General features: G+C 42.2%; 1 protein-coding gene and 1 long non-coding RNA gene across 3 annotated transcripts; both read left to right on the forward strand.

Moving 5' to 3' along the window:
• The first annotated feature begins 697 nt into the window (after nucleotides 1-697).
• LOC121974999 (subtilisin-like serine-protease S) lies at nucleotides 698-4,542 on the forward strand. 2 transcript variants are annotated; one of them, XM_042526332.1, is made up of 12 exons: nucleotides 698-1,046; nucleotides 1,228-1,322; nucleotides 1,421-1,518; nucleotides 1,610-1,768; nucleotides 1,981-2,092; nucleotides 2,176-2,725; nucleotides 2,805-2,899; nucleotides 2,969-3,211; nucleotides 3,294-3,408; nucleotides 3,475-3,661; nucleotides 3,755-4,128; nucleotides 4,202-4,542. In XM_042526332.1, the coding sequence occupies exons 1-12, from the start codon at nucleotides 963-965 to the stop codon at nucleotides 4,265-4,267; spliced, it is 2,178 nt and encodes a 725-aa protein (XP_042382266.1). In that variant the 5' UTR covers nucleotides 698-962; the 3' UTR covers nucleotides 4,268-4,542. The 2 variants fall into 2 exon arrangements, with proteins under 2 accessions (XP_042382266.1, XP_042382265.1); XM_042526331.1 differs by having other exon boundaries at nucleotides 3,755-4,542.
• A 4,272-nt stretch (nucleotides 4,543-8,814) lies between these two features.
• On the forward strand, nucleotides 8,815-9,927 carry LOC121977516. Its single transcript, XR_006110890.1, has 3 exons — nucleotides 8,815-9,346; nucleotides 9,443-9,624; nucleotides 9,873-9,927. It is a non-coding gene; the product is annotated as an uncharacterized LOC121977516 (long non-coding RNA).
• Nucleotides 9,928-25,393: the final 15,466 nt, after the last annotated feature.

A 25,393-nucleotide genomic window follows, 5' to 3' on the forward strand; every position in this document is an offset into this window, starting at 1 on the left:
TTCATTTCCTAATACCGAGTATTAGCAACATTGAATATAATGTTTTCATTATTATGAATTTTAGTTTATATGCTCTGTTGAAAAATTATTATATAGTATCCATTTTATTATTTTGCATCTGAATTTAAAGGGCCTATTTTTTTTTGCACCGGACCCTTCAAAGTCTAGGACCGGCCCTGCACAAGACAAGCATGATGATATGGACAGCCAACGCACGATACATTATATCCCAATCTCTCCCTTTCCTCGATCACATTCATAACGAAATGTTTTTTATTCCTAATGTTTTTTTGGTTTTTGTTTTTGCTTTTAAAAAGTAAATTTGGTTTGCTGATTGCTTTTCATTATTACCACACCAAAGCTCTTCTTTCTAAAAATGATTCTATTAATAATTAACTATAATATCAGCAAAACAAAAAAAATGATTGTTGTTTTTTTTACTTCCTCTCATCTGCAATAAAGTGTCATACTTCCTTTTCTTTATCATTCAGCCCGTACCCTTTATTTTCCTTCTTTACAAATCCAAAAGTGCCTTCTATTTACCTTTTTCACTGCCTCAAACAACATCAATTTCTCTTTATTTTAAAATAAAAATAGTTACCTTTTAGTTTGTTTTTTTTTAAAAAAAAAGTGGGATGGGGCTTTCAAAAAGAAGATTTGGTGCCTCTTTGACAGGATAAAATAAACACTGTCGCAAGTAGAAGGCCTAAATGCAGAATTAAATTAGAAGAAACACAAAGAAAGAAGAGTGTAAAATAGAGCCAAAATTGAAATCGGCGCTATCTCGCTATTCTTCGCTGTGAGTGGCTTCTTTCTCAGAGAGAGAAGCGATTCTTGTAGTGTGCCACGGCAAACCGTGAAAAATGATATCGTGAGCCTAACTATAACCAGCAGTTGGCACTCTGATAACCAACCAAAATCGTCTCTTTTCTCTCCCAACTCCCAATCTGTATCGGTCGAAAATGGCTCCCTGCACAATGCTTTTCTACCTTCTCCTCTCTATCTCATTTGCAGAGATTGCATTTACGCCATGTTTTTCTTCTCAGGTACAAGTCGGATTCTTTTTTTCTTCTCTCTCTCCCTTTGTTTCTTTATTTTTGTTTTTGAGGCCTGTTCTGTTCGAAAACTTCTTTTTAGGTATGTTTTTTTTATGAGAATGTATATGTTAAGCCTTGGAAATAACCATTTTTTTTTTCCTTTTTGCTCGATTTTGTTTTTTGTTTTCAGGTTTATGTAGTTTATATGGGCAGCAAGGAGGAGCAGTCTTCCGATGATATCTTAAAGCAGAACCACCAAATGCTCGCCGCAGTGCATGGAGGAAGGTTGGACTGGGATTTTACTGTGAAAAATTAGTTTATCTGTTGTGGAAATGCTACCTTTTGTTGTGAAAACATGGTCTTTGTGAATGGTTTGTCGACAGATTGGAAGAGGCACAAGAATCACATGTTTACAGTTACAGCAATGCGTTTAGAGGCTTTGCAGCGAAGTTGAGCGAAGAGCAGGCTTCTAAAATGGCTGGTTGGTATTCTTTCCGGATGATGCTAAGTCATTAATTTCATGCTTTTATGAGGTTCTCAGAGAATATTCCTTTGGGTTTTCTCTGGTACAGAGATGCCAAATGTGGTATCAGTGTTCCCAAACCTTAAGAGAAACCTGCACACCACTCACTCTTGGGATTTCATTGGCCTGGGAACCAACGAGGAGATGGAGATTCCAGGTTTTTCCACCAAGAACCAAGACAACGTCATCGTCGGATTTATTGATACAGGTGAGAAATCTACAAAATTTTATTTGAGTAGAACAGCATCCCGGCGTTCGTTGTGCTACCGCTTTTGTAGAATCGATTTTTGTTCAATTCTTTTCAGTTGTTAGTATAATTATTGCGAGATATAAATACAAGTATATATTCAATCAGAATTCTTTAAAAATGTGGTTACTGGAACTTCTCTCGGTGTTGTGATTAAAATGGGTTGTTCACAGGGATATGGCCCGAGTCTCCTAGTTTCAGTGATGTAGGGATGCCACCAGTTCCATCGAGATGGAAAGGCGAATGCCAAATAGGAGAATCTTTTACAAATTCTTCCTGCAACAAGTATGTTTCATGGTTGTGAGCATGAAAAATTCATCTATGGAGATTTGGTGGAAAATGCCAAGATAACTTTGACTTTGTTTCAGGAAAGTAATTGGAGCGAGGTACTATCTCGGCGGCTATGATGCAGAAGAAGGAAGCCATGGTGACTTTGTGAAAGAAGATAATGCCGTGAAGTTGAAGTCTCCAAGGGACAGCTCTGGCCATGGTAGCCACACAGCCTCCACAGCTGCAGGTCGATATGTGAGCGACATGAACTATAATGGCTTGGGAGCTGGAGGTGCTCGCGGAGGTGCTCCAATGGCAAGGATTGCAGTCTATAAGACGTGCTGGGCCTCAGGTTGTTATGATGCAGACTTACTAGCAGCCTTCGACGATGCAATTCAAGATGGTGTGGACATCATATCTGTGTCTTTAGGTCCAAATTCTCCTCAAGGAGATTACTTCAATGATGCAATCTCGATAGGCTCGTTCCACGCTACCAGCCATGGTGTGCTGGTTGTTTCTTCTGTTGGAAATGTTGGAACTCGAGGCTCCGCGACTAATCTTGCACCGTGGATTCTCACAGTAGCTGCCAGTTCAACAGACAGAGACTTTGTTTCATCCATTCAACTAGGAAATAGGAAGAAATTCATGGTAGATGAATTCATAGCATTTTTTCTAATAAATTATAATTCATTAAGCTAGACTCCTAAGAATTTTCTGACATGAGTAGGGTGAGAGCATGAGTTCTTTTAAAATGAACAAGTCAGTCAGGATCGTCTCAGCATCTAATCTAAATGCTGGTTACTTCACTCCCTATCAGTCCAGGTGAATCTTAACAGATATTGCTCGAGTGTCAAAGGCACTTTCACTGATCAGCTTATTTCTGTTGTGCAGCTTCTGTTTGGACAGCTCCTTGAACAGAACAAAGGCCAGAGGCAAAATTCTTATATGTCGGCATTCTGGTAGTCCATCAGAATCAAGAGTAGAAAAGAGTCGGATGGTTAAGAAAGCCGGGGGAATCGGAATGATCTTGATAGATGAAATAGACAATGATGTTGCTGTTCCATTTGTCATTCCTGCTGCTTCTGTTGGAAAGCAAGCAGGAAATGCAATCTTATCATATGCCAACAACGCCAGGTTTACTAAAGCTTCTTCCACCATCAGGTTTGGATGTGTTTTCAATTATCAACATTATAACTCTCCTTTTGCATTCATGAAGGAAACCGAAAGCGATAATTTTGCCGGCAAAGACCGTATTGGGATCTACGCCCGCCCCTCGAGTAGCTGCATTCTCTTCGAAAGGTCCCAATTCATTAACCGCAGAGATTTTGAAGGTTCGTATTAGTTTAAATTTGTCAGACCGTGAGAAGTGAGAACTAATAATAGTATGTTATTTTCAGCCTGACATTGCAGCACCAGGACTGAACATCTTAGCAGCTTGGTCTCCGGCAGCTAACCAAATCAAGTACAATATTCTATCTGGAACTTCCATGGCATGCCCCCATGTAACAGGACTGGCGGTTTTGATAAAAACTGTATACCCCAGTTGGACTCCTTCAGCAATTAAGTCTGCCATTATGACTACAGGTTTTGCCTCTCGATCCATTCTAGGGACATTTTACTTAGGGAACTGATATGTTTTTCAGTAATCTGACATCGACAAATTAAAATGATATACAGCAAGTGTGTTGGACAAGAATGGTGATGCCATAACAGCCGATCCGAAAGGAAGGCCAGCGAGCCCTTTTGATTATGGTTCAGGCTTCCCGAACCCTGCAAGGGTGCTCGATGCTGGTCTCGTCTATGATGTGCAGCCCTCGGATTATAAAGCATTCCTCTGCTCCGTTGGGTACGACGATAAATCCTTGCAGCTCATCACAGGTGACCAAAGCAAGTGCAGTGGAGGACCTTCGCCATCAGCTTCGAATCTGAATTATCCTTCAATCACGGTTCCAAACCTTAAGGGCAGCTACAGAATCACAAGGACTGTGACAAATGTTGGAAATCCAAGCATTACTTATCGAGTTCGAGTCTCTCCGCCGACCGGCATCAATGTAACTGTAGTTCCTGACACTCTTACATTCAGAAGCTACGGTGAGAAGTTGAAGTTTTCTGTGACATTTGCAGTCATTCAGCCTTCCGAGGATTATGTTTTCGGATTGCTCTCGTGGGAGGCAGGTAAGGTTCAAGTGACCAGCCCTCTGGTTGTAAGAGTGGCATCTGGTGGTACCAGCTTGTTACAGTGAAGTCGTACCACATAAGAACAATCAAATTACTGACAACTGCATAAATGAGGCATGAATTTGTTACTGAGCTGGCCATGCAGGGATTGAGATAGCTGACCTAATGGAGCATCTCTCCAAGTAGAGAGTGCAACCAAACTAGATGTTTCTGTAAAATGGTATGTGCTTGGATTTGGTGGAATATAAAATCTTCATGAAGTTGATGAGTTTTAATTTTAAGTATTAGCGATAGATGTCAGGCCAGATGTTTCAAAGCTGGAATGGAAAGAAAACAAAAAAAAAAACACTTTAGGAATCTGGATTTGGTTTATGGGAATCAGACAGAAACAAGCAGGCTCACGGGCCTGTGTCGGCAGATTCATTCAAAGGTCGACGTCGATGAAAAAAAAATGATTTTCTATATGAATGGGGAATTGATCGACAACAAAGAAGATGTTTAGTTGATTCATCTTAATTGATTGTTAAAAGGAACTTAATTATTTCAATTTAAAGAGTTACGAAGCCATGTTTGTCTTCTTTGCTCATAGATTGAATGAGTTGAAGAAGACTCATTTCCAGCTACTATCGACTTGGTTTTTGTTCGCATAGTAATTTTCGCAATTAAAACGACGCAGCACAATAAAGTGACATTTGTGGCAACACTGGCAATATGAAAATTTTGGATGTTTTCTTGATATCAATTAGAATGCGTGTGGGAAATATAGCTGTACTATACCTTCTGGCTTAAGCTTCAGATCTTGGGTTGGAATTATGGATGCAAAAAAGGCATAGGCATGTTTCTAGGAATGTTTTACCCAAATTTAATGAACATGATAACAAAATAAATGTGAAAGAAAAAACTTAAATCATGTTTTTCTAAACATCCTTAGTTTTTTTTTTTTTTTTACTAGACACATGCGGTCATCTAGAAAGATTACTATATAGAACATTTCATTAACAGTTATTATTACATGTCATCAATTATAATGTTGTATTTACTAAATAAAGGAACTACTAGTAAATGCAGAAAACGTGTACCGGAAGGTTTTCGGGTTGTACTGTCATTGTTCCGAGCTGGCTCACTAGTCAATGCCTCCGGACTCAATTGTTCCATAGTGTGAAAAAAAATGTTAAAGTATGTAAGTCGAGAGAATCAACATATTCAAAACTATCATGTGCAAGAATACTTCGTATAATGTGCGTACTAAGAGAAAAGTAAGAGTTGCATATTATTTTAAAAAAACTTATCTATATTACGAACCTACCTAGTTAGCATAGTCTGAATGTAAACCAAAGCCTATTAATGGTCATACCATGATTTCAACGAGCATGAATATAAACATAAATCTAGTATCACAAGAATATGACATAGCATAACATAACATAGTTATAACTGGTTCAATGAACAATAAAATAGCTTAACGGAGTTATAACTAACATGAATATAAACATAGCATATGTAACGACCCGACCCCTCGGCCCCTTGGGCGGCCCAACTGGTGGCCTATTTGGTGGCCCCTTGGCGGTCCCTTGGGCGGCCCAATTGGCGACCCCTTATGTCGTTGACCGATGACCCTCGGTCGTGCCGTTACTCACTAGGTCTTCCCACTCCTGGCTAGTGGATTTTTGCCTTCTCTAGGATTTGAACTCTAGACCTCCAGGCTAAGTACTAGAGTTTATGAATCCTGGTAGCCAAGTGAGTCTCACTTGGCTACCAGGATTCATAAACTCTAGTACTTAGCCTGGAGGTCTAGAATTCGAATCCTCTGAAAGGAAAAAATCCACTGGCCAGGGGTGGGAAGACCTAGTGAGTAACGGCACGACCGAGGGTCGTCGGTCGACGAGGGGCTGCCAGTTGTGCCGCCCAAGGGGCAGAGGGGCCGGGTCGTTACAACAAAATGCGCCTTTTTATTGTAACGTCACGGCCCCTTGGGCAGCCACACTAACAGCCCAACTGGCGGCCCCTGATGGTCCCTTGGGCGGCCACAATGGTGGCCCAACTGGCGACCCCTTATGTCGTCATCCGACGACCCTCAGCCGTGTCGTTACTCACAAGGACTTCCCACCCCTGACCAGTGGATTTTTGCCTTCCCCAGGATTCGAACTCTAAACCTCCAGGATAAGTATTAGAGTTTATGAATCCTAGTAGCCAAGTGAGCGAACAGCACGGCCAAGGGTCGTCGGATGACGACATAAGGGGTCGCCAGTTGGGCCACCATTGTGGCCGCCCAAGGGACCATCAGGGGCCGCCAGTTGGGCCGCTAGTGTGACCGCCCAAGGGGCCGAGGGGCCGTGACGTTACAATAAATAAATTGTCACGCCCCAGAAGAGTCCCTGCCAGAGGAAATTCTGGCAACATCTCCCCTGTATGGGTGACAATCTGAACCATTTCTACAGACACAATATACCTCAGCCACAGGCGGCTGAAATATACACACAACCACTCAGTTTATATGCAGCCTACTCGGCTGATACAATAAAAAACACAACCACACAGTTATATGTAAATCTAACAGCCCACTCGGCTGTACCAAAACCAAACACAGCGGAAATACAATGGACAACACATACAAACTAAAAACGAAGACTGCTAGCCGGCTAGGCTTACACCACACAACAAAACAACACTCCATAAACAAAATTGGAACACAAAGCTAAATACACAAATTTCATACACTCAAATAAAAATAAAACAAAAGCGGAGACAGGTCTTCTGATGTGACGTGGGAATCAGTAGGCAGGATACTCCAAGAGACTCCATAAACAACCTGGTACTTGAAAAAGATAGTGTCCACGGGGGTGAGTTCAACAACTCAGCAGATACCTAGTTGACATGTATAGTAAACTATAACAAATAATAATAACTATGGAGTACAGTCACCTGGACAAAAGTTGGAAGATGCACAATAGAAAAGGCTGAAGAAAACTGTACTCACCAGGGCCTCCTATCAGAATAGTCAGGTCATCAGACCGAGAGTATCATAAATCCTGTATGCATGTCAAACATATGCATCCATCCAAATGCAGCATATAAGTGTAGCAAACACAATCAGTAAATGCATAAATGTGTATGATGCCAATGTCATGGTCACTCCTGACGCCAATCAGCCATCTCACATACGATGGTGAGACCGAGTGGGTAGGGCTGTGACAACCGTGCACTCTGCCATCACTGCTCCTGATGAGTGACTGAGTGGATGGGATGCTGTCGGAGTACAACTATCCTCCTACCCCAAATCATAAGTGGGGGAGCACAATGCTCTGATCTCTCGGTACACGATGACGGGGAGGGATCTTGGCGTACTACCACGCTGCAGTCACACTACTCATGAGTGTCCCAGCAGAGCACCACCGAGCAAAACTGACGTGCTACCACGCTGCGACACGCTACCCATGAGCGGACCAGCGGAGCACCGACAGAGATGAAACTGGCGTTGTGCTCAACAATAATGGAATAGACTATCACGCAGCATGCAATCATGTGAATGATGCATGACACTAAGCATGGCAAAATCCTGAACAGCATAGCAATATCCATATATATATATAAAATGTGTACCATAGGAACATGAACCAAATCAAAGGTTGTGTCATAATAAGGTATAAAAACCTAGATCCTGAACATAATAAACACATGGTTGTGTCATTAACCCTATAAGCATGTATAATCAGGTAGGTACTAACATGAAGTGTTGGGGCAATTTTCTTATGTCAAGTTTGACAAATTTGACTAAGCTTGAGTTGAGTCAAGCTTGAGTCGAGATTTGAGTTTTGATGTTTGACAATATATGGAGATTGCTAGGGCAATCATCCTGTTGTGGAGATGGTCAAAGGGTTGACCAGGTTGAGAAGAAGACAAGTCAAGTAGGTCAGGGATGACAGGAGACTTGACTGGGCTTCCTAACTAGAGGTTAGGTGTCTGGAAGTCCTAACTGGAGGTTAGGCAGTAGAGAAGTCCTAACTGGAGGTTAGGCAGTGGTGAAGTCCTAATTGGAGATTAGGCAATGGTGAAGTCCTAATTCAAGGTTAGGTAGTGGTGAAGTCCTAACTGGAGGTTAGGTAGTGGAGAAGTCCTAACTGGAGTTTAGGCAATGGGAAAGTCATAACTGGTGTTTAGGCATCAAGGTAAGTCCAACAGGAAGGTTGGCAAGAGTGAAAATCCAAGTAGGTCAGCGTTGACTAGACTTGGTGGTGAAAGTTCTGATAAGTGAGATCAGGCAATTGAAAAGTCCAAGTGTGATCTTGGCAAAGGGAGAAAATCCTGGTGAGGAGCCAGGCAATTGGGAAAGTCCAAGTGTGATCTTGGCAAAGGTTGTGTAAAATATCGAAAATAGGCGAATATTAATAAGGGAATTTTCTGAAATTTTTGGAAATTTTTCGGGAATTTTTCGGAGCTCGTACGGACGAGTTAACGGGGATAAAAATGGGGCCCGAAAAAGTCTGTTTAGACTACCCCGCTTTAAAGAGGAAAAGTTTTATTTTTATTTTTCTTTTTATTATTTCCTCCGTAGTTTTCTTTCTTCCTCCCCGCGTGTGCCGAACCCGAGCCCTAACTGCTCGGAACAGTTTCTCCTCCTCTTCATTTCTTCTGCCCGAGCCGCTAACCCTTCTCCCCTCACCTTGCGACAGCGTCGGTTCTTCCGCCTCCTTCCCAGCGCCAAGCGCCGCCGAGTTTCCTCCTACCGAGGCTGCGCTCTAGCTTCTCCGCCGTCCGTCGCCGTCGAACGGAGAGCGCCGACCACCCTTCCTCTGCCCTAGACAAACCCCAGCGTCGGCCGCCGTCAACTGTGCCCTAACGTCGGCCTCATCTTCACTTTCTTCCCTAGCCACCCCATGCCCTAGCCTCTCCACCTCTGCACACCGCTGATAGCCGACCCTTTCTTCTGCCTTGGGTTCTGCCGAGCCTTCCTTTCTTCCTCTACCCTCTGACCCAATGTCCACTGCCGACGCCAAGGTCCAGCAACCTTCTGCCGTGCTTTAGACTCCACTGGCGAGTCTTCCTTCTTCGCCACCAGTCGCCGGCAGAGAGAAAACAGGGGGTGACGAGTAGGTAAGGCATCTTAGATATTTGGATTTTGATTTGAGTCCATTTGGGAACATGGTTTGGTAGGAAATTATTGATTTTGTTTGCTTGTATTGTTTACAGCAGCCAACAGCCCTTAGCGGCGCAATTTCCGCTATCAACTCTTTGATTCCAGTTCAAAACAGGGGATGTGAAGTTAGGTAAGGAGTGGGAATCTTGGTACGTGTTGAGATGATGAAGGAACAGTGAACTCTTTCTTCACAGATCACAGGGGAGTGTTTTGCTATCCTGCTACTATATTAGAGGTAAACACTAACTTTAGCAACTGGTTTTGGTACTTTGGCTGTTGGATTATTGATGTGGGCGAGTTGGGTTTTATTCGATCAATGAAGGTATTGGAATTTGTGTTAGAATATGTTGGTATGTAATACTTTGGTTATAGAAAGGATGATGGTGATATGATTAGGGTTTTACCCTAATTTAGAGTTAGAGATTTTATTTAGCTATTTATGAGAATTTTAGCTAAATAAAAATATATATATTGGTGACACAGGATTTTGACGCGAGGTGCGTATCTCGATTACCGGATTGGACCATTTTATCGGAGGCGGGTACTTTGACTTATGTCTTTTGATATGCATAATAATGTGTTTAACATATAACATGATTGTGTTTTCCATTTGTTTCGGTTGGTCACTACATGATCTATTGCATGTTTGCTTGTTTACTCATTATGCACTGCATGTTATTATTTACCTGATCATACCTACTTTATAGGTAGTGACACAACCATATGATACATTATGTTCAAGACATAGGATTTATTTGATACCCTATATGTTTGTGTACCTTCCATCTAATACATTGACTTGTGGTACACCTTTTATTTATGTATGAATCATGCTATGCTATTCGTGATATTGCCATGTTTAGTGTCATGCATCATCTTGTATGATTGCATGTTGTGCGATTGTCTGCTCCATTATTGTTGAGCACATCGCTAGTTACATGTATCTGTACACACCACCACTCATGGGTTAGTGGTATATCAGACAGGTGTGTGGCAGTTCTGCTGTTTGGCTCCATTGGTCTGGTGACTCAGCGTGGTAGCCGGCAGACAGTTTCGCTTTGTTTGGCTCCGTTGGTTTAGTGTAGCAGTGTTGTAGCCGGCATGCAGTTGACTTGGTTTGGCTCCGTTGGTCCGCTCATGGGTAGTGTGACTCAGCGTGGTAGCCGGCAGAGAGTCCTCCCCATCATCGTGTATCGGGAGATGAGAGCATTGCGCTCCCCCATTTATTATTTCGGGGTAGGAGTATGTGTGTACTCCGACAGCATCCCGTCCACTCGGTCACTCATCAGGGGCAGTGATGTCAGAGTGCACGGTTGTCACAGCTCTACCCACTCGGAATCACCATTGTGTATAAGATGGCTGACTGGCGTCAGGGGTGACCATGTCATTGGCATCATATGCATGATGCATTTATTGTTTGTGTTTGCTGCATTTACTTGCTGCATTTATATGGATGCATATGATTGACATGCATACAAGATTATGACACCCTCGGTTTGACGACCCTGTTACCTTTATACCTTGGTCCTGGTTAGTACAGTTTTCTCTTATTTTTGTTTCAGTTGCATTTATTCTTCTCGTATTCAGGAGACTGTACGCATGATTAGTGTTGTCTGTTATTTACTTTATTATGCATATCAGTTGTACCTGCTGAGTGTTGGACTCACCCGCCTCCATTGTTGTTATTTTTCAGGTTGATGCTGTCAGGAGAGAGTCCCAGTTGCTGGTCCCCTGCAGGCCACGAGGATTTATTGGCCTTTTAGTTTTTCTTCTTGTTTGACTATGTTTAGAATTGGTTTATTTTGATACTTGGATCTTGTATGGATTCTTATCGTTGATGGATTTTGGTATGATTTAGATATGTTTTACTCCATGCCTGCCTGGACGGCAGAAGAGGTGAGTTTGTCGAATTTGTGTTTTATGAGTGTAGTGGAGTAGGAAAAATCGGATTTGAGCTTTACGAGTGTAGTTGAGTAGGGTTGTTTTCGAGTCATCGCATTACTGTTCTATTTGTTTACTATTAAACTGCGTGGTTGTGTCAGCTAGAGGCTGAAATTGATATTAACTGCGTGGTGATTGTTTTATTATTGTTATTATTCCAGCCGTATGTGGTTGAGGTATATGGTGATTGTAGAAAGTTTCAGATTATCCGCCGTACAGGGGAGATGCTGCTGAAATTTCTTCGGACAGGGACTCCTCCAGGGCGTGACAATTTATTTGGTATCAGAGCTTATGTTTTACGATCGTTGTTTTTGTATTTTGGATATTTGGGATAACCTAATACCAATTTATATGGTATCAGAACGTCAGGTTGGCGATACTTGTTTGATTTCCATGTGTTGGATTTTCGAGATTTATCTGATACTAATTTATTGGTTTTAGAGCGGGTTATGATGCCTGCTTTAGGTATTCTGGATATTTGAATATCTACTTTAATTCGGTTTGTATGGATTTCTGTTGTGTTATGTTTCGGACTTCCGTTTAGGATTTATATGGATTTCTGATGATTTTCATGTTCGGAATTTTGAGGTCAGAAGTTGGGGACTGGACAGCGTTGGAACATCTCCAGACGGCATATAGGTATGATGTGTAATTTTATAGTTTATGACATGTATTAGTATTCTTTATTTAGTACCTGTCTGGTTGTTGTAACATATGTTACATGTGATGGGTTAGCCATTGAGCATGGTTGACCTTAATAGAGATCAAGGATTACAGTCTCTGGTGATTTTTCATATCATATCATCAGTAGTTTTAGCTTCTGTTACTACTAGTAGGAAATTGAGGCACATACCATCCTCTGCTATTGTTAGCTGGGTAATGGATGATACTTACATATTCTTGTGGACTTAGCCAGTAGAGTTTTTATACTCATATCTATTGGATAATAGGGCACCCGATACGATGGAAATTGGTCATTGGGGAGTTATCTTGTTTGATCATTGTTGAGAATGGTTTGAGGTTGAGGGATATTGTGAGATCAGATATTGTGATATGTTGATTTCTAATAATTATGCGAGTAAATGTTATGTGGTTGTCTGATGATCTATTACTAGATATTTGTTTTCATGATCTATTAGTGGATAACTATTTTGATGATCTATTATTTGGGTTGTCGTTGATGGTGACATAGTAAGTGTCATGTATGATATTCACAGGTTTGATGATTATAGTTGGTGATCAGATTATAATCGGGTGCTAAAGAGTTTACGGTTGAGTGTGCCTATGAGATTTTAATAAATCTGGTTAGTTGTGGTTAGTTAACAGGATGATAAAATTGATATTTGCTTCATCTGATATTGGACTATGTGGATAAATAATGATTTGATGTTTTGAATGATAACTTGCTCTCATGGGGAGTAGAGACTTATTCATCTGATATTATGTGGGCTGATATTCTTGAGGATAAAAAAAAAATGAGAGTGTCTTGATGTTCTTGAATTCTGACTTTTTCTTTTGGGTCGTACACCTTCATACATATGATTATTGTGGGTTTCTAGTAGATTATACCCGAGTGGTTAGGCATACATGTCTGATTGTTTATTGGAGGTATTTTGTCAATTAAAAACTATGTTGTGAAATGTGCACATATGTTTGAGTGTTGTATTGGGTGTATCTTATCGATTTAATCTAAGTTGTGATATGTGCAGATGTGTTCGGTGTAATAATTAAGGTATCTTGTTTATTATATGATTGTTCTGAGTGTATACTCGTATCGATTATGATTTGTTGGAAGTATTACGATGATTATACACTTGGCATAGGTGTATATATGCCATGTGAGTGTTGTTTGAGGTGTATTGTTGATTATACCTATGTTGATATATGCACACGGGTTCGGTATACATTGTTGGAGGTATCACGATGGTTTATACCTTTGTTGTGAGTATGTTTGGTGTGTAATAATTGGAGGATTATGTCGATCATATCTACGTTGTGTGTGCACGTGTGCTAGGTGTATTGTTGGTAGCAGCATGATGATTCCACGTATGTTGAATGCAGGATGTCGAGTGTCTGCATTATGTCATTTGTTGGATTACCCTGTCAACCCATTTTCTTATCAGTGGGTGACTCACTAGGATGTTGATAGAATTGACGTTGAGTTTGATTTGATTGCTGGATTGTTATATCTTAGGCTACCCACAGTGATCTGCGTTAGAGAGATCTCGTGTAGTCTCTAGCTGGATAGTTAGGTGCCTTGGGCATTTATGTATTGTTTGTGGTGGAGTGTTGTTCCCACAAGTTATGGATCATTTGTGGTGGAGCGTAGCTCCTATATATTATTGTTTGTTGTGGTAGACTGTTGCTCCCACATAGTTCGGATTGCTTGTAGAGGAGCATTGCTCTCATATCTATTGCAGATACATGTTATGGATTATTTGTAGTGGAGTGTTACTCCTACATATATGGTATTTTCTGTGATGGAGCGTTGCTCTCACACTGGAGGATCTACGCTTAGATGATTTATATCGTTGGTGATTAGATTCCTGACTTGTTGTTGGGGATCTTATGGTTAGGAATGCTTGTGATACAGATATTATGTGTCTTGGTGTTACCATTAGGGCTTGCGGAGCCTTAGATGTTTTCATGGATGCAATGATTTGGGTATCCCTAGGATATTGGATCAGAATTCGTTATCATTATTGACGATGTGGTGTTTTATTCCTGATCTGAGGTGTATCACGTACACCATTTTCGCATAGTTCTAGAGATGTTTCGATGGAAACGTCTATATGTGAAGATCAGTAGTGCGTATTTTGGTTGTCTTTTGTGAGATGTTTGAGACACACGGTCACCAGTAGGAGTATACCGTGGTTCCACAGGAGATAGAGGTTGTTACCATTGGGAGTAGACAGAGTCTATAGAGAAGGCTCGCAACTTCCTTGGTTTGGCTCGATATTTCCGGAGATATGTTGAGGGTTTCTCCCGGATTACTATGCCACTTACACGCTTGACCAGGAAAGGCGTGAAGTTCACTTGGACTGAGGATTATGAGATCAGCTTCCAGGAGCCGAAGCGGAGATTGGTGTCCGCTCCGATTTTGGTTTTACCTTTTGAAAAGGATGGATTCGTGCTCTATACCGACGCATCTCTACAGGGTTTGGGCGCTGTTTTGATGCAGCACGTCAGAGTAGTCTCCTATGCTTCTTGTCAGTTGAAGGAGCATGAGAAGAACTACCCTGTACATGATCTAGAGTTAGCCGCCATCATCTTTGCTTTGAAGATTTGGCGACATCATTTATACGACATTACATTTGAGATTCTCACTGATCATAAGAGTCTCAAATATATTTTCTCTCAGAAAGAACTTAATCTCCGATAGAGGAGATGGATGGAGTTTCTGAAGGATTATGATGGTACCATTAGCTATCACCCGGGCAGAGCTAATGTGGTTGCCGATGCACTTAGCAGGAAGTCCGGAGGGACTTTAGCTTGCCACCGAGTTGTGGTTACAGACTTGGTTCAGGGTTTCTCCGAGCTAGACCTTGAAGAGCAGGGACATACAGAGCAGGGTATTCTTGTTACCATGGTTGCTCAGACGTCGATCAGGACGAAGATCCGAGAGGCCCACGCTGGTGATCAGCATTTGCAGTTCATTAGCAGTCAGATAGCTTCTGGGCAACAGACCGAGTTTACACGAGACGAGGAGGGTATTATATACTTCCGAGGTAAATTGTGCGTACCTCAGTCTCATCCAGTCTTACAGGAGTTACTTCAGGAGGCTCATCGCTCTCGATTTGCGATCCATCCAGGCGGGACCCTCATGTATCGGGATTTGAGGCGTTCCTACTGGTGGAACGGTATGAAGAAAGACATCACGGAATTTGTAGCTAGATGTCTTGTCTGTCAGCAGGTGAAGGCTGAGCATCAGAGACCTGCCGGGTTACTTCAGCAGATTCCTATTCCTGAGTGGAAATGGGAACATATCACTATGGACTTTGTGATGGGTTTGCCTAGGACACGACGAGGTCATGACGCGATTTGGGTAATCGTTGATCGATTAACCAAATCCGTGCACTTCTTAGCGATCCGGAGGACTGATTCCCTGGACCGATTGGCAGATCTGTATTGCCGAGAGATCATCAGATTACATGATGTTCCGTTGAGTATCATTTCGGATAGAGATCCACGGTTTACGTCACGTTTCTAGCAGAGTCTGCAGCAGGCCTTGGGCACACAGCTCCGTTTCAGTACAGCTTTCCATCCACAAACAGATGGACAGTCAGAGCGGACCATTCAGACTTTAGAGGACCTGCTGAGGTCATGTGTTATGGATTTCGGAGGCAGTTGGGAGGACCATTTGCCATTGGAGAGTTCGTCTACAACAACGGTTTGCATTTGGCTATCCAAATGCCACCGTTGAAGCGTTGTATGGTAGGCCGTGTCGGACACCCACCCTCTGGGATGAGGTTGGAGAGGCCCAGATGTTGGGACCTCATAGAGCTCAGCAGGATGCAGAGTTGGTCCATACTATCAGACGGAGGATGTCAGAGGCGCAGGACCGCTAGAAGAGTTACGCTGATCGGAGACGCAGACCACTAGAGTTCTCTGTTGGCGACCATGTATTTCTGCGAGTTTCACCCACGAAAGGGGTGAAGAGATTTGGCCTCAGAGGTAAGCTAGCTCCGCGGTACATTGGCCCTTTCGAGATCTTGGAGAGGATCGGAGCGGTAGCTTACCGATTGGCACTACCACCGTCCCTGTCAGCGTTCACGATGTATTTCACGTATCGATGCTGAGGAGATACGTACATGACCCGACGCATGTGCTGACAGATGTCTCAGTTCCAGTTCAGCCTGACGTCACCTATGAGGAGATTCCGGTACGGATTTTGGACCGAAAAGAGCGTCAGTTGCGGAACAAGACTATCCTGCTGGTTAAAGTCGGATGACAGCATCATTCGGACGAGGAGGCTACTTGGGAGCTCGAGGATACAATCCGAGCTCGATACACCCATCTTTTTACTTGAGGTATGTGATTTAATTTACCGTTCAACATTTATACTTTAAATCTGTTGTTAGTACTTGCTGATGGTAGAGATTGAAATTTGAGGACCAAATTTTTATTAGTGGGGGAGAATGTAAAATACCGAAAATAGGTGAATATTAATAAGGGAATTTTTCGAAATTTTTGGAAATTTTTCGGAAATTTTTCGGAGCTCGTACGGATGAGTTAACGGGGATAAAAACGGGGCCCGAAAAAGCCTGTTTAGGCTACCCCCGCTTTAAAGAGGAAAAGTTTTATTTTTATTTTTCTTTTTATTATTTCCTCCGCAGTTTTCTTTCTTCCTCCCCGCGTGTGCCAAACCCGAGCCCTAACTGCTCGGAACAGTTTCTCCTCCTCTTCATTTCTTCTGCCCGAGCCGCTAACCCTTCTCCCCTCACCTCGCGACAGCGTCGATTCTTCCACCTCCTTCCCAGCGCCAAGCGCCGCCGAGTTTCCTCCTGCCGAGGCTGCGCTCTAGCTTCTCCGGCGCTCTCCGTTCGTCGCCGTCGAACGGAGAGCACCGGCCACCCTTCCTCTGCCCTAGACAAACCCCAGCGCCAGTCGCCGTTAACTGTGCCCTAACGCCGGCCTCATCTTCACTTTCTTCCCGAGCCGCCCCATGCCCTAGCCTCTCCACCTCCGCATACCGCTGATAGCCGACCCTTTCTTCTGCCTTGGGTTCTGCCGAGCCTTCCTTTCTTCCTATACCCTCTGACCCAACGTCCACTGCCGACGCCAAGGTCCAGCAACCTTCTGCCGTGCTTTAGACTCCACTGACGAGTCTTCCTTCTTCTCCACAAGTCGCCGGCAGAGAGAAAACAGGGGGTGACGAGTAGGTAAGGCATGTTAGATATTTGGATTCTGATTTGGGTCCATTTGGGAACATGGTTTGGTAGGAAATTATTGATTTTGTTTGCTTGTATTGTTTACAGCAGCCAACAACCCTTAGCGGCGCAATTTCCGCTATCAACTCTTTGATTCCAGTTCAAAATAGGGGCTGTGAAGTTAGGTAAGGAGTGGGAATCTTGGTACGTGTTGAGATGATGAAGGGACAGTGAACTCTTTCTTCACAGATCACAGGGGAGTGTTTTGCTGTCCTGCTGTTATTTTAGAGGTAAACACTAACTTTAGCAACTGGTTTTGGTACTTTGGCTGTTGGATTATTGATGTGGGCGAGTTGGGTTTAATTCGATCAATGAAGGTATTGGAATTTGTGTTAGAATATGTTGGTATGTAATACTTTGGTTATAAAAAGGATGATGGTGATATGATTAGGGTTTTACCCTAATTTAGAGTTAGAGATTTTATTTAGCTATTTATGAGAATTTTAGCTAAATAAAAATATATATATTGGTGGCACAGGATTTTGACGCGAGGCGCGTATCTCGATTACCGGATTGGACCATTTTATCGGAGGCGGGTACTTTGACTTATGTCTTTTGATATGCATAATAATGTGTTTAACATATAGCATGATTGTGTTTTCCATTTGTTTCGGTTGGTCACTACATGATCTATTAAATGTTTGCTTGTTTACTCGTTATGCACTGCATGTTATTATTTACCAGATCATACCTGCTTTATAGGTAGTGACACAACCATATGATACATTATGTTCAGGACCTAGGGTTTATTTGATACCCTATATGTTTGTGTATCTTCCATCTGATACATTGACTTGTGGTACACCTTTTATTTATGTATGGATCATGCTATGCTATTCGTGATATTGCCATGTTTAGTGTCACGCATCATCTTGCATGATTGCATGCTGTGCGATTGTCTGCTCCATTATTGTCGAGCACATCGCCAGTTACATGTATCTGTACACACCACCACTCATGGATTAATTGTATATCAGACAGGTGTGTGACAGTTCTGCTGTTTGGCTCCGTTGGTCTGGTGACTCAGCGTGGTAGCCGACAGACAGTTCCGCTCTGTTTGGCTCCGTTGGTTTAGTGTAGCAGCGTTGTAGCCGACAGGCAGTTGGACTCTGTTTGGCTCCGTTGGTCCGCTCATGGGTAGTGTGACTCAGCGTGGTAGCCGGCAGAGAGTCCTCCCTGTCATCGTGTACCGGGAGATAAGAGCATTGCGCTCCCCCATTTATTATTTCGGGGTAGGAGTATGTGTGTACTCCGACAGCATCCCGTCCACTCGGTCACTCATCAGGGGCAGTGATGTCAGAGTGCACGGTTGTCACAGCTCTACCCACTCTGACTCACCATTGTGTGTGAGATGGCTGACTGGCGTCAGGGGTGACCATGTCATTGGCATCATATGCATGATGCATTTATTGTTTGTGTTTGCTGCATTTACTTGTTGCATTTATATGGATGCATATGATTGACATGCATACAGGATTATGACACCCTCGGTTTGACGACCCTGTTACCTTTATACCTTGGTCCTGATTAGTACAGTTTTCTCCTGTTTTTATTTCAGTTGCATTTATTCTTCTCGTATTCAGGAGACTGTACGCATGATTAGTGTTGTCTGTTATTTACTTTATTATGCATATCAGTTGTACCTGCTGAGTGTTGGACTCACCCCGCCTCCATTGCTGTTGTTTTTCAGGTTGATGCTGTCAGGAGAGAGTTCCAGTTGCTGGTCCCCTGCAGGCCATGAGGATTTATTGGCATTTTAGTTTTTCTTCTTATTTGACTATGTTTAGAATTGGTTTATTTTGATACTTGGATCTTGTATGGATTCTTATCGTTGATGGATTTTGGTATGATTTAGATATGTTTTACTCCATGCCTGCCTGGACGGTAGAAGAGGTGAGTTTGTCGGATTTGTGTTTTATGAGTGTAGTGGAGTAGGAAAAATCGGATTTGAGCTTTACGAGTGTAGTTGAGTAGGGTTGTTTTCGAGTCATCGCATTACTGTTTTATTTATTTACTATTAAACTGCGTGGTTGTGTCAGACAGAGGCTGAAATTGATATTAACTACGTGGTGATTGTTTTATTATTGTTATTATTCCAGCCACACGTAGCTGAGGTATATGGTGATTGTAGAAAGTTTCAGATTGTCCGCCGTATAGGGGAGATGCTGCTAAAATTTCTTCGGACAGGGACTCCTCCGGGGCGTGACAGGTTGAAAGTCCAAGCATGTGGTCTTGGCAAGGTAAGTCCTAGTATAACTTGGCAAGGAGAACTCGATAACTAGGATGAGGTTGGTCGAAGGAAGCTCCTGAAGGTAAGTCGTGAAGGATGGGAGTGTTAGCTAGAGCCCTAGAGCCAATCATTTGATGATTGTATTTTGGACTTGTTGTATCATATTCTATATAAATAAAGGCATTTGGTTTTTGGTTATTATACTTACTTGTATTGGTGCCAAATAAACTAAGTATAATAACGTCCTTGAGTAGAAGGTTCTCACCTATATCAATCGGTTAGTTGAACCGATAGTGAGATGATATAGGGAACACTACTCTTAATCATTCCTAGTCGAGTATTAACATTCAAGGACAATGTTAATGCAATAAGACTAGCATGTAGGTCAACTCGATGACTTGATCTCACAAGTCATGGATATAGAGATATCAAGTTGACACATGGGTATGCATTGGAGAATGTATACTGAATGTCCCGCCATGAGAAAGTATCATGGATCGTTATATGAGTGTCATATACTTTCCCATGTGGCTATTAGTATGACTACTAGTCCTTAGACCTGAAGTCACCATGGTTCCCTACATAAGGAGTTATGTACTTTGGTTTCGTCAAATGTCACCCGTACTGGGTGGACTATAAAGGCGATTACTGGGTATGTAACAAATTATGCGGAGGGATGTGAGTGATGTAGATGGGATCTATCCCTCCTATATGACGGGAGAGACATCGGTATTCTTGATAGAGTGAGACCACGAAGTGCATGGCCATGCCCAAATGAGTCAATATGAGATATTGAGCTCATTTGATTGAGTGAGTCTACTTGGAGTTCAAGATTTAGATTGATTAGAGGATGACACGGTCTATGCCTCACATTGATCAATCTAGATGTCTAGGATAGAAGGACACTTGTCATATATTGTGAGGAGTCACAATTAGTAGTCACAAGGTGATGTTGGATCTCAACATTCTTGTAACTTGGGTAGTAATGATGTATTGCTAGATACCGCTCATTACTTATGTTTCTAAATGAGTTTAAGAGCATTTCCATCGTTACAAGAACCTATTGGGTCACACACAAAGAACAAGTGGATGGAGATTAGGTTCATATGATGAACCAAGAGGATTAGATTCATTTGATGAATCAAATTCGATTAAGAGTAATCCTAATTGGGCTAATTGAGTTGGACTCAAGTTGATTCATGTGTTCAATGAGTCTAATTTAGATTATGACTCATTGAATCAATTTAATTAAATGAATTAGATTCATTATATTAAATTGGGTTGAATTAAATGGTTGGATTAGATCAACCATGAGAGAGATTAAGTCAAGTTTGACTTGACTTGAGAGGAAGATGAAGAGTCAAGTTTGACTTGACTTTATGCCACCTCATTGGTGAGTTGGCATTAAGTGGACCAATGATGATTCTCCACATCATGATGGTTACTTAAGTGAAGTGCCACCTCATGGGAGTTACCAAGAGTTGTGACTCTTGGTATCCCATGGAGGTTACAAACCACTTAATTAGATGAAAAGAGTTTCATTTTGCAAGTGTAACTCTCATTCAAGTGATCTTCCTCCTCCTAAGCTCTCTTCATGCTCCTTCTCTTCTCTTGGTCGTGGGTTTCAAGCAAGGGAGAAGAAAGGAGAGTGAATCTAATCCAAGAAGAAAGGTTAGTGAAAGTCACATAGAGATTTTAGAGGAGTGTGTTCTCTTCTTTTCCTTTCTTCTTCTTCCAATCCTACCCGAGAGCCCTAGAGAGTGCTAGCACACTTGTGGTGCTCTCTTCTCCATCCTTGAGTGTTAGAGAACACATCTTGTTCGTGTGGATATCACTAGAGAGTTGTCTACGTTGACAACTTCAAGATCCGGCGTACCGTTGGACGAGCGGGATTTGCGAGGGCACGCTTCAAAGGTATAAAATGTTTTTCCTTTGTAGATCTACTGTAGATCATAGTTTTAAACTCCTACTCGTATTTTCGAAAGTTTTTCTTCGCACGAGATCCAGTGGCATGGGTGATTCGGGGTTTCCACGACGCGAAAACGCGGTTTTCGCGAACCGATAACCCAACAGGGAGATATCCAAGGGACGCAAGGCTGATGGAGGAGGCTAAAAGGCTAGTTCGAGGTTGATCGAGTGTGGTGTATAATCCGACAACTAGGATGAGGCCGAAGGAAGCTCCTGGAGGCAAGGCGTGAAGGATGGGAGATATCCGAGGGATGTAAGGCTGATGGAGGAGGCTAGAAGGCTAGTTCGAGGTCGGTCGGGTGTTGGTCAAATGCTAGGCATGGATACCCAACAGGTCATGGTTGACCGGGAGTTGGGTTTGGGACCTTGAACTTGAGTTTGAGACAAGTTCAGGGTGTTCAATTGATCGGTCGATCAATTGAACCAGTGTCCAATTGATCGGTCAATCGATTGAACCAGTGTCCAATCGATCGGTCGATCGATTGAACTAGTGTCCAATCGATCGGTCGATCGATTGGAGTGTGCTGCGAGTGTGGGATGACTCCAATCGATCGGTCGATCGATTGGGAGCATTACTCGCAAGCGCAGAAGCTTTCCCAATAGATCGGGCGATAGATTGGGATCTACCAATCGATCGGTCGATTGATTGGGGAGGAGAAGCTCTCACGCGGACGCAAGAGCACAGAATGGGGTTGAATCGATCGACCGATCGATTCAGATGGTCCCAATCGATCGGTCGATCGATTGGGAAGTGACCGTTGAGCAGGAAACGAGCAATGGACGACTGGGATTGTGCAGATGTGATGTGGCAATCGATTGGGACTAATTTGGATCGATTGGGAGCACTGTATAAATCCGGGGCGGAGCATTTTCTTTGCTAGAATATTGTGTTCTTCTTCCTGTCAGTTCTTAGCGAGCTTCATCTGCGATTTGTGTGCAATCTTCACAGCGCTTTCTCTGACTTTCACTGCCAGTCTTGAAGGCACTTGGAGGGGCTTCTCCAAGGTTCAAGAGGCAACAACAAGCTACAAGTAAGCAAGAAGAAGTAGTGTTTTCATTTGTATCTTGTACTCTCTTCTTGTATTTTTGTGTGTGTTGTTGTGTGAGTTTGTACGAGGCTTCTCCGCCTCCGACTACGACCGAGAAGGAGTGTTTCATAGTGGAGGGTGCGTGAGTGTACGGATCCTTGGACTAGTCACCTCTGCTTAAGGTGGATACCAAGTAAATCCCTAGAGTTAGCGTTGTTGGTGTTTGTATCTTGTATTTTCCGCTGCACATCATCAAGAAGAAGCAAACTAATTCAAGCGCGATGAAACGCTATTCACCCCCCTCTAGCGGGTACAAAGGTCCCAACAATTGGTATCAGAGCGAGGTTACTCTTCTACGGACTAACCGCCAAGAGAGCAAGAAGCTAGAGGAAGAAGATGGACTTGGGAGGTCCACTTGGATGGGATATCCGGATTCCTCCTCCATACGACAAGGAAGACTTCGCCTTTTGGAGTAATCGGCTGGAGATATGATTCCAAATGGATTGGAACCAATGGATTGTTTTGAGTGCCCCATTTGAAGCTTCTACGGACAAGAAGGGTAAACGCCTCCAACCTCGACATTGGACTGAGGAACAAAAGGAGCTAGCGGAGGTGGATAAGGAGGTAACGAGAATTTTGCATAATTTACTACCTTCTAATATTTTGTTGAGTGTAGATGAAACCACAAATGCAAGTGATCTTTGGAAAGAGATCATTGTCTATCATGAAGACCCTACACAAGTCCAAGGAGTGGAAGAGCCCAAGGAGAAGGGCTCATTGGTCCAAGAAGAGAAGGACCAATCCGATGTTGACGAGAGGTCAACATTCGAGGAGAAGAAGAAAGAGGATGAGAAGGAAGAAGATGAGAGATCTTCTACATCTTCAAGAGAGGAAGAGGTGGAAGCATTCATATCCTCAAGGGTTGAAGAGGTAGAAGCACCCGCATCCTCAAAAGGAGAAGAAGAAGATGATGCAACCTCCACAATTCAAGCTACATCAAATGGAGGATTGAGTGCTACCCCTACAAACAAAGGTATAAAAATTTGTATTGTAAATAATAAAAGTCATATCATTTGTTTTGAGTGTAGGGAGCATGGGCACTACAAGAGTAAGTGTCCCAAATTAGCCAAGAAGAAGGGCCAAGTAGTACCCAAGGGCAAGGAGAAGCCCAAGGAGATTGGTCCCACGAAACGCAAGAGCAAGGAGCACATTGTGTGCTTCTCATGCAATCAAAATGGGCATTACCGGAGTCAATTCCCTAAAGTGAAGAAGCCAATCAAAGTTAAAGGAGGAAGCACAAATCAAGAGGCAGCTTCTAAAAGCAAACCCAAGGTAACCTTTAATAGTGCAATTCCTTTTAGTCATGATAAGAAGCATGCTAGAAATAATTCTTATTATTTTAATGCTAATTATCATGAAAGTAGGAAGCATGATGGCACTAAGGGTAAATACATTCCTCCTCATGCTAGAACTACCACACCTAAGGTTAGGAAGGTAGATAACAATTTAGGCAATAACTCTATGGATTATAGATATATGCCTAAATATAGAAATGCTCATAGGGGTCAAGAAAAATCCAAATCTATGGATTTAATGACGGAGAACCAAGTCTTGAGATCAAGACTTGATAACTTAAAAAGAACCCTAGCAAAAATGAAAAATATGCTTAAGGGTCAAAATGAGCTTAACCTAGGAAAGTCTAGACAAGAGTCATCCAATGGCTATAGAGGTTTGGGATACAAACCTAAAGTCAAGAAGGATGTGACTTCCTTTCATAGAGTTCCATATAGCTATGGGATCAACCCTAGGTTTAGAGGTCAAGTCAAAGATATTAGGGAAGGAAGCCCTAAAGGTTCTTTTGGCAAGACCAATGTGACCAAGACTTCTAAGAAGTCTAACAAAGTCACAAAGAAGGTCACAAGGGAGGTCATCCCTAAAGTTGATCTAGTAAAGGTGACTAAGGCTCCAAAAACACCTAATAAAGTCACAAAGAAGGTTACAAGGGAAGCAATTCCTAGAGTTAACCTAGTAGAAGTGACCAAGGATTCTAAGAAGCCTAGAAAGGTCCTTAGAAAGGTATCTAGGGAAGTCATCCCTAGTGAGTACTTAGAGCATCCAAGGAGCACCAATAGGTTTTGGATTCCTAGGAGCATATTCTCTACACCCTAGATGGGTTTAGAGAGTGTCAACTCCATTTGGAAAGGTAGTTAACCTAACTTTGGGAAAGTTGACACTTGAGAGCATTTTCAAGGTTATTGTTAACCTTCGAAAATGAAAAGGATTATAGGGTTACTCTTTGAAAGAGTGATATATGTGCCAAAATTTGAAGAGTTGAACTCAATCTAAATTGGCATACTTAAGAAAAGTATAAGAAAAATTGAGTTAGAATTGTGATACTTTCTTAAGGAATCAAGAGAAAACTCATACTTTATCAAATGTGATTAAGCCTTGAAAGGGAAAAAGGTGCCAAGTGTGAGGATTTGAAATTAGGTGAAATTGGCACACTTGAGAAGCAAAAGTAATGCCAAATTCGAAATTTGACATTTTTTTTTTATGGAATTAAGGTAAATGTATACCTTAATCCAAATGGTCATTCTTGGAAAGAGTAACATGTGCTAAATCTTAAGAAATTATGATTGAATTAAATTGGCACAATTGGAAAAACATAAGAAATTCCAAATTGGGGTTTTGGTATTTTCTTAAGGTAATTAAAGGAAAATCTAAGTTTTAATGTTTGATTGCATTTACTCTTTGGAGGAGTAAAATGTGCCAAGTCTTGAGGAATTGGACTTAAATTTAAATTGGCACAAATGCAAAAAGAAATGTCAAGTTAGAAATGTGGTATTCTCTTAAGGGGTTAAGGGAAAATTTAAACCTTAATCAAATTAATTACTCCTTGGAAGAGTA

This window comes from Zingiber officinale, chromosome 4B (assembly GCF_018446385.1).
Source record: "Zingiber officinale cultivar Zhangliang chromosome 4B, Zo_v1.1, whole genome shotgun sequence".
NCBI classification, from domain to species: Eukaryota; Viridiplantae; Streptophyta; class Magnoliopsida; order Zingiberales; family Zingiberaceae; genus Zingiber; species Zingiber officinale.

What these genes read in the sequence shown, in the direction of transcription:
- LOC121974999 (XM_042526331.1), top strand. Translation starts at nt 963, where the DNA reads ATGGCTCCCTGCACAATGCTTTTCTACCTTCTCCTCTCTATCTCATTT. An exon ending in ACAAATTCTTCCTGCAACAA is followed by an intron (nt 2,093 to 2,175) that starts GTATGTTTCATG and finishes ACTTTGTTTCAG; the next exon opens with GAAAGTAATTGGAGCGAGGT. An exon ending in TTCACTCCCTATCAGTCCAG is followed by an intron (nt 2,900 to 2,968) that starts GTGAATCTTAAC and finishes TCTGTTGTGCAG; the next exon opens with CTTCTGTTTGGACAGCTCCT.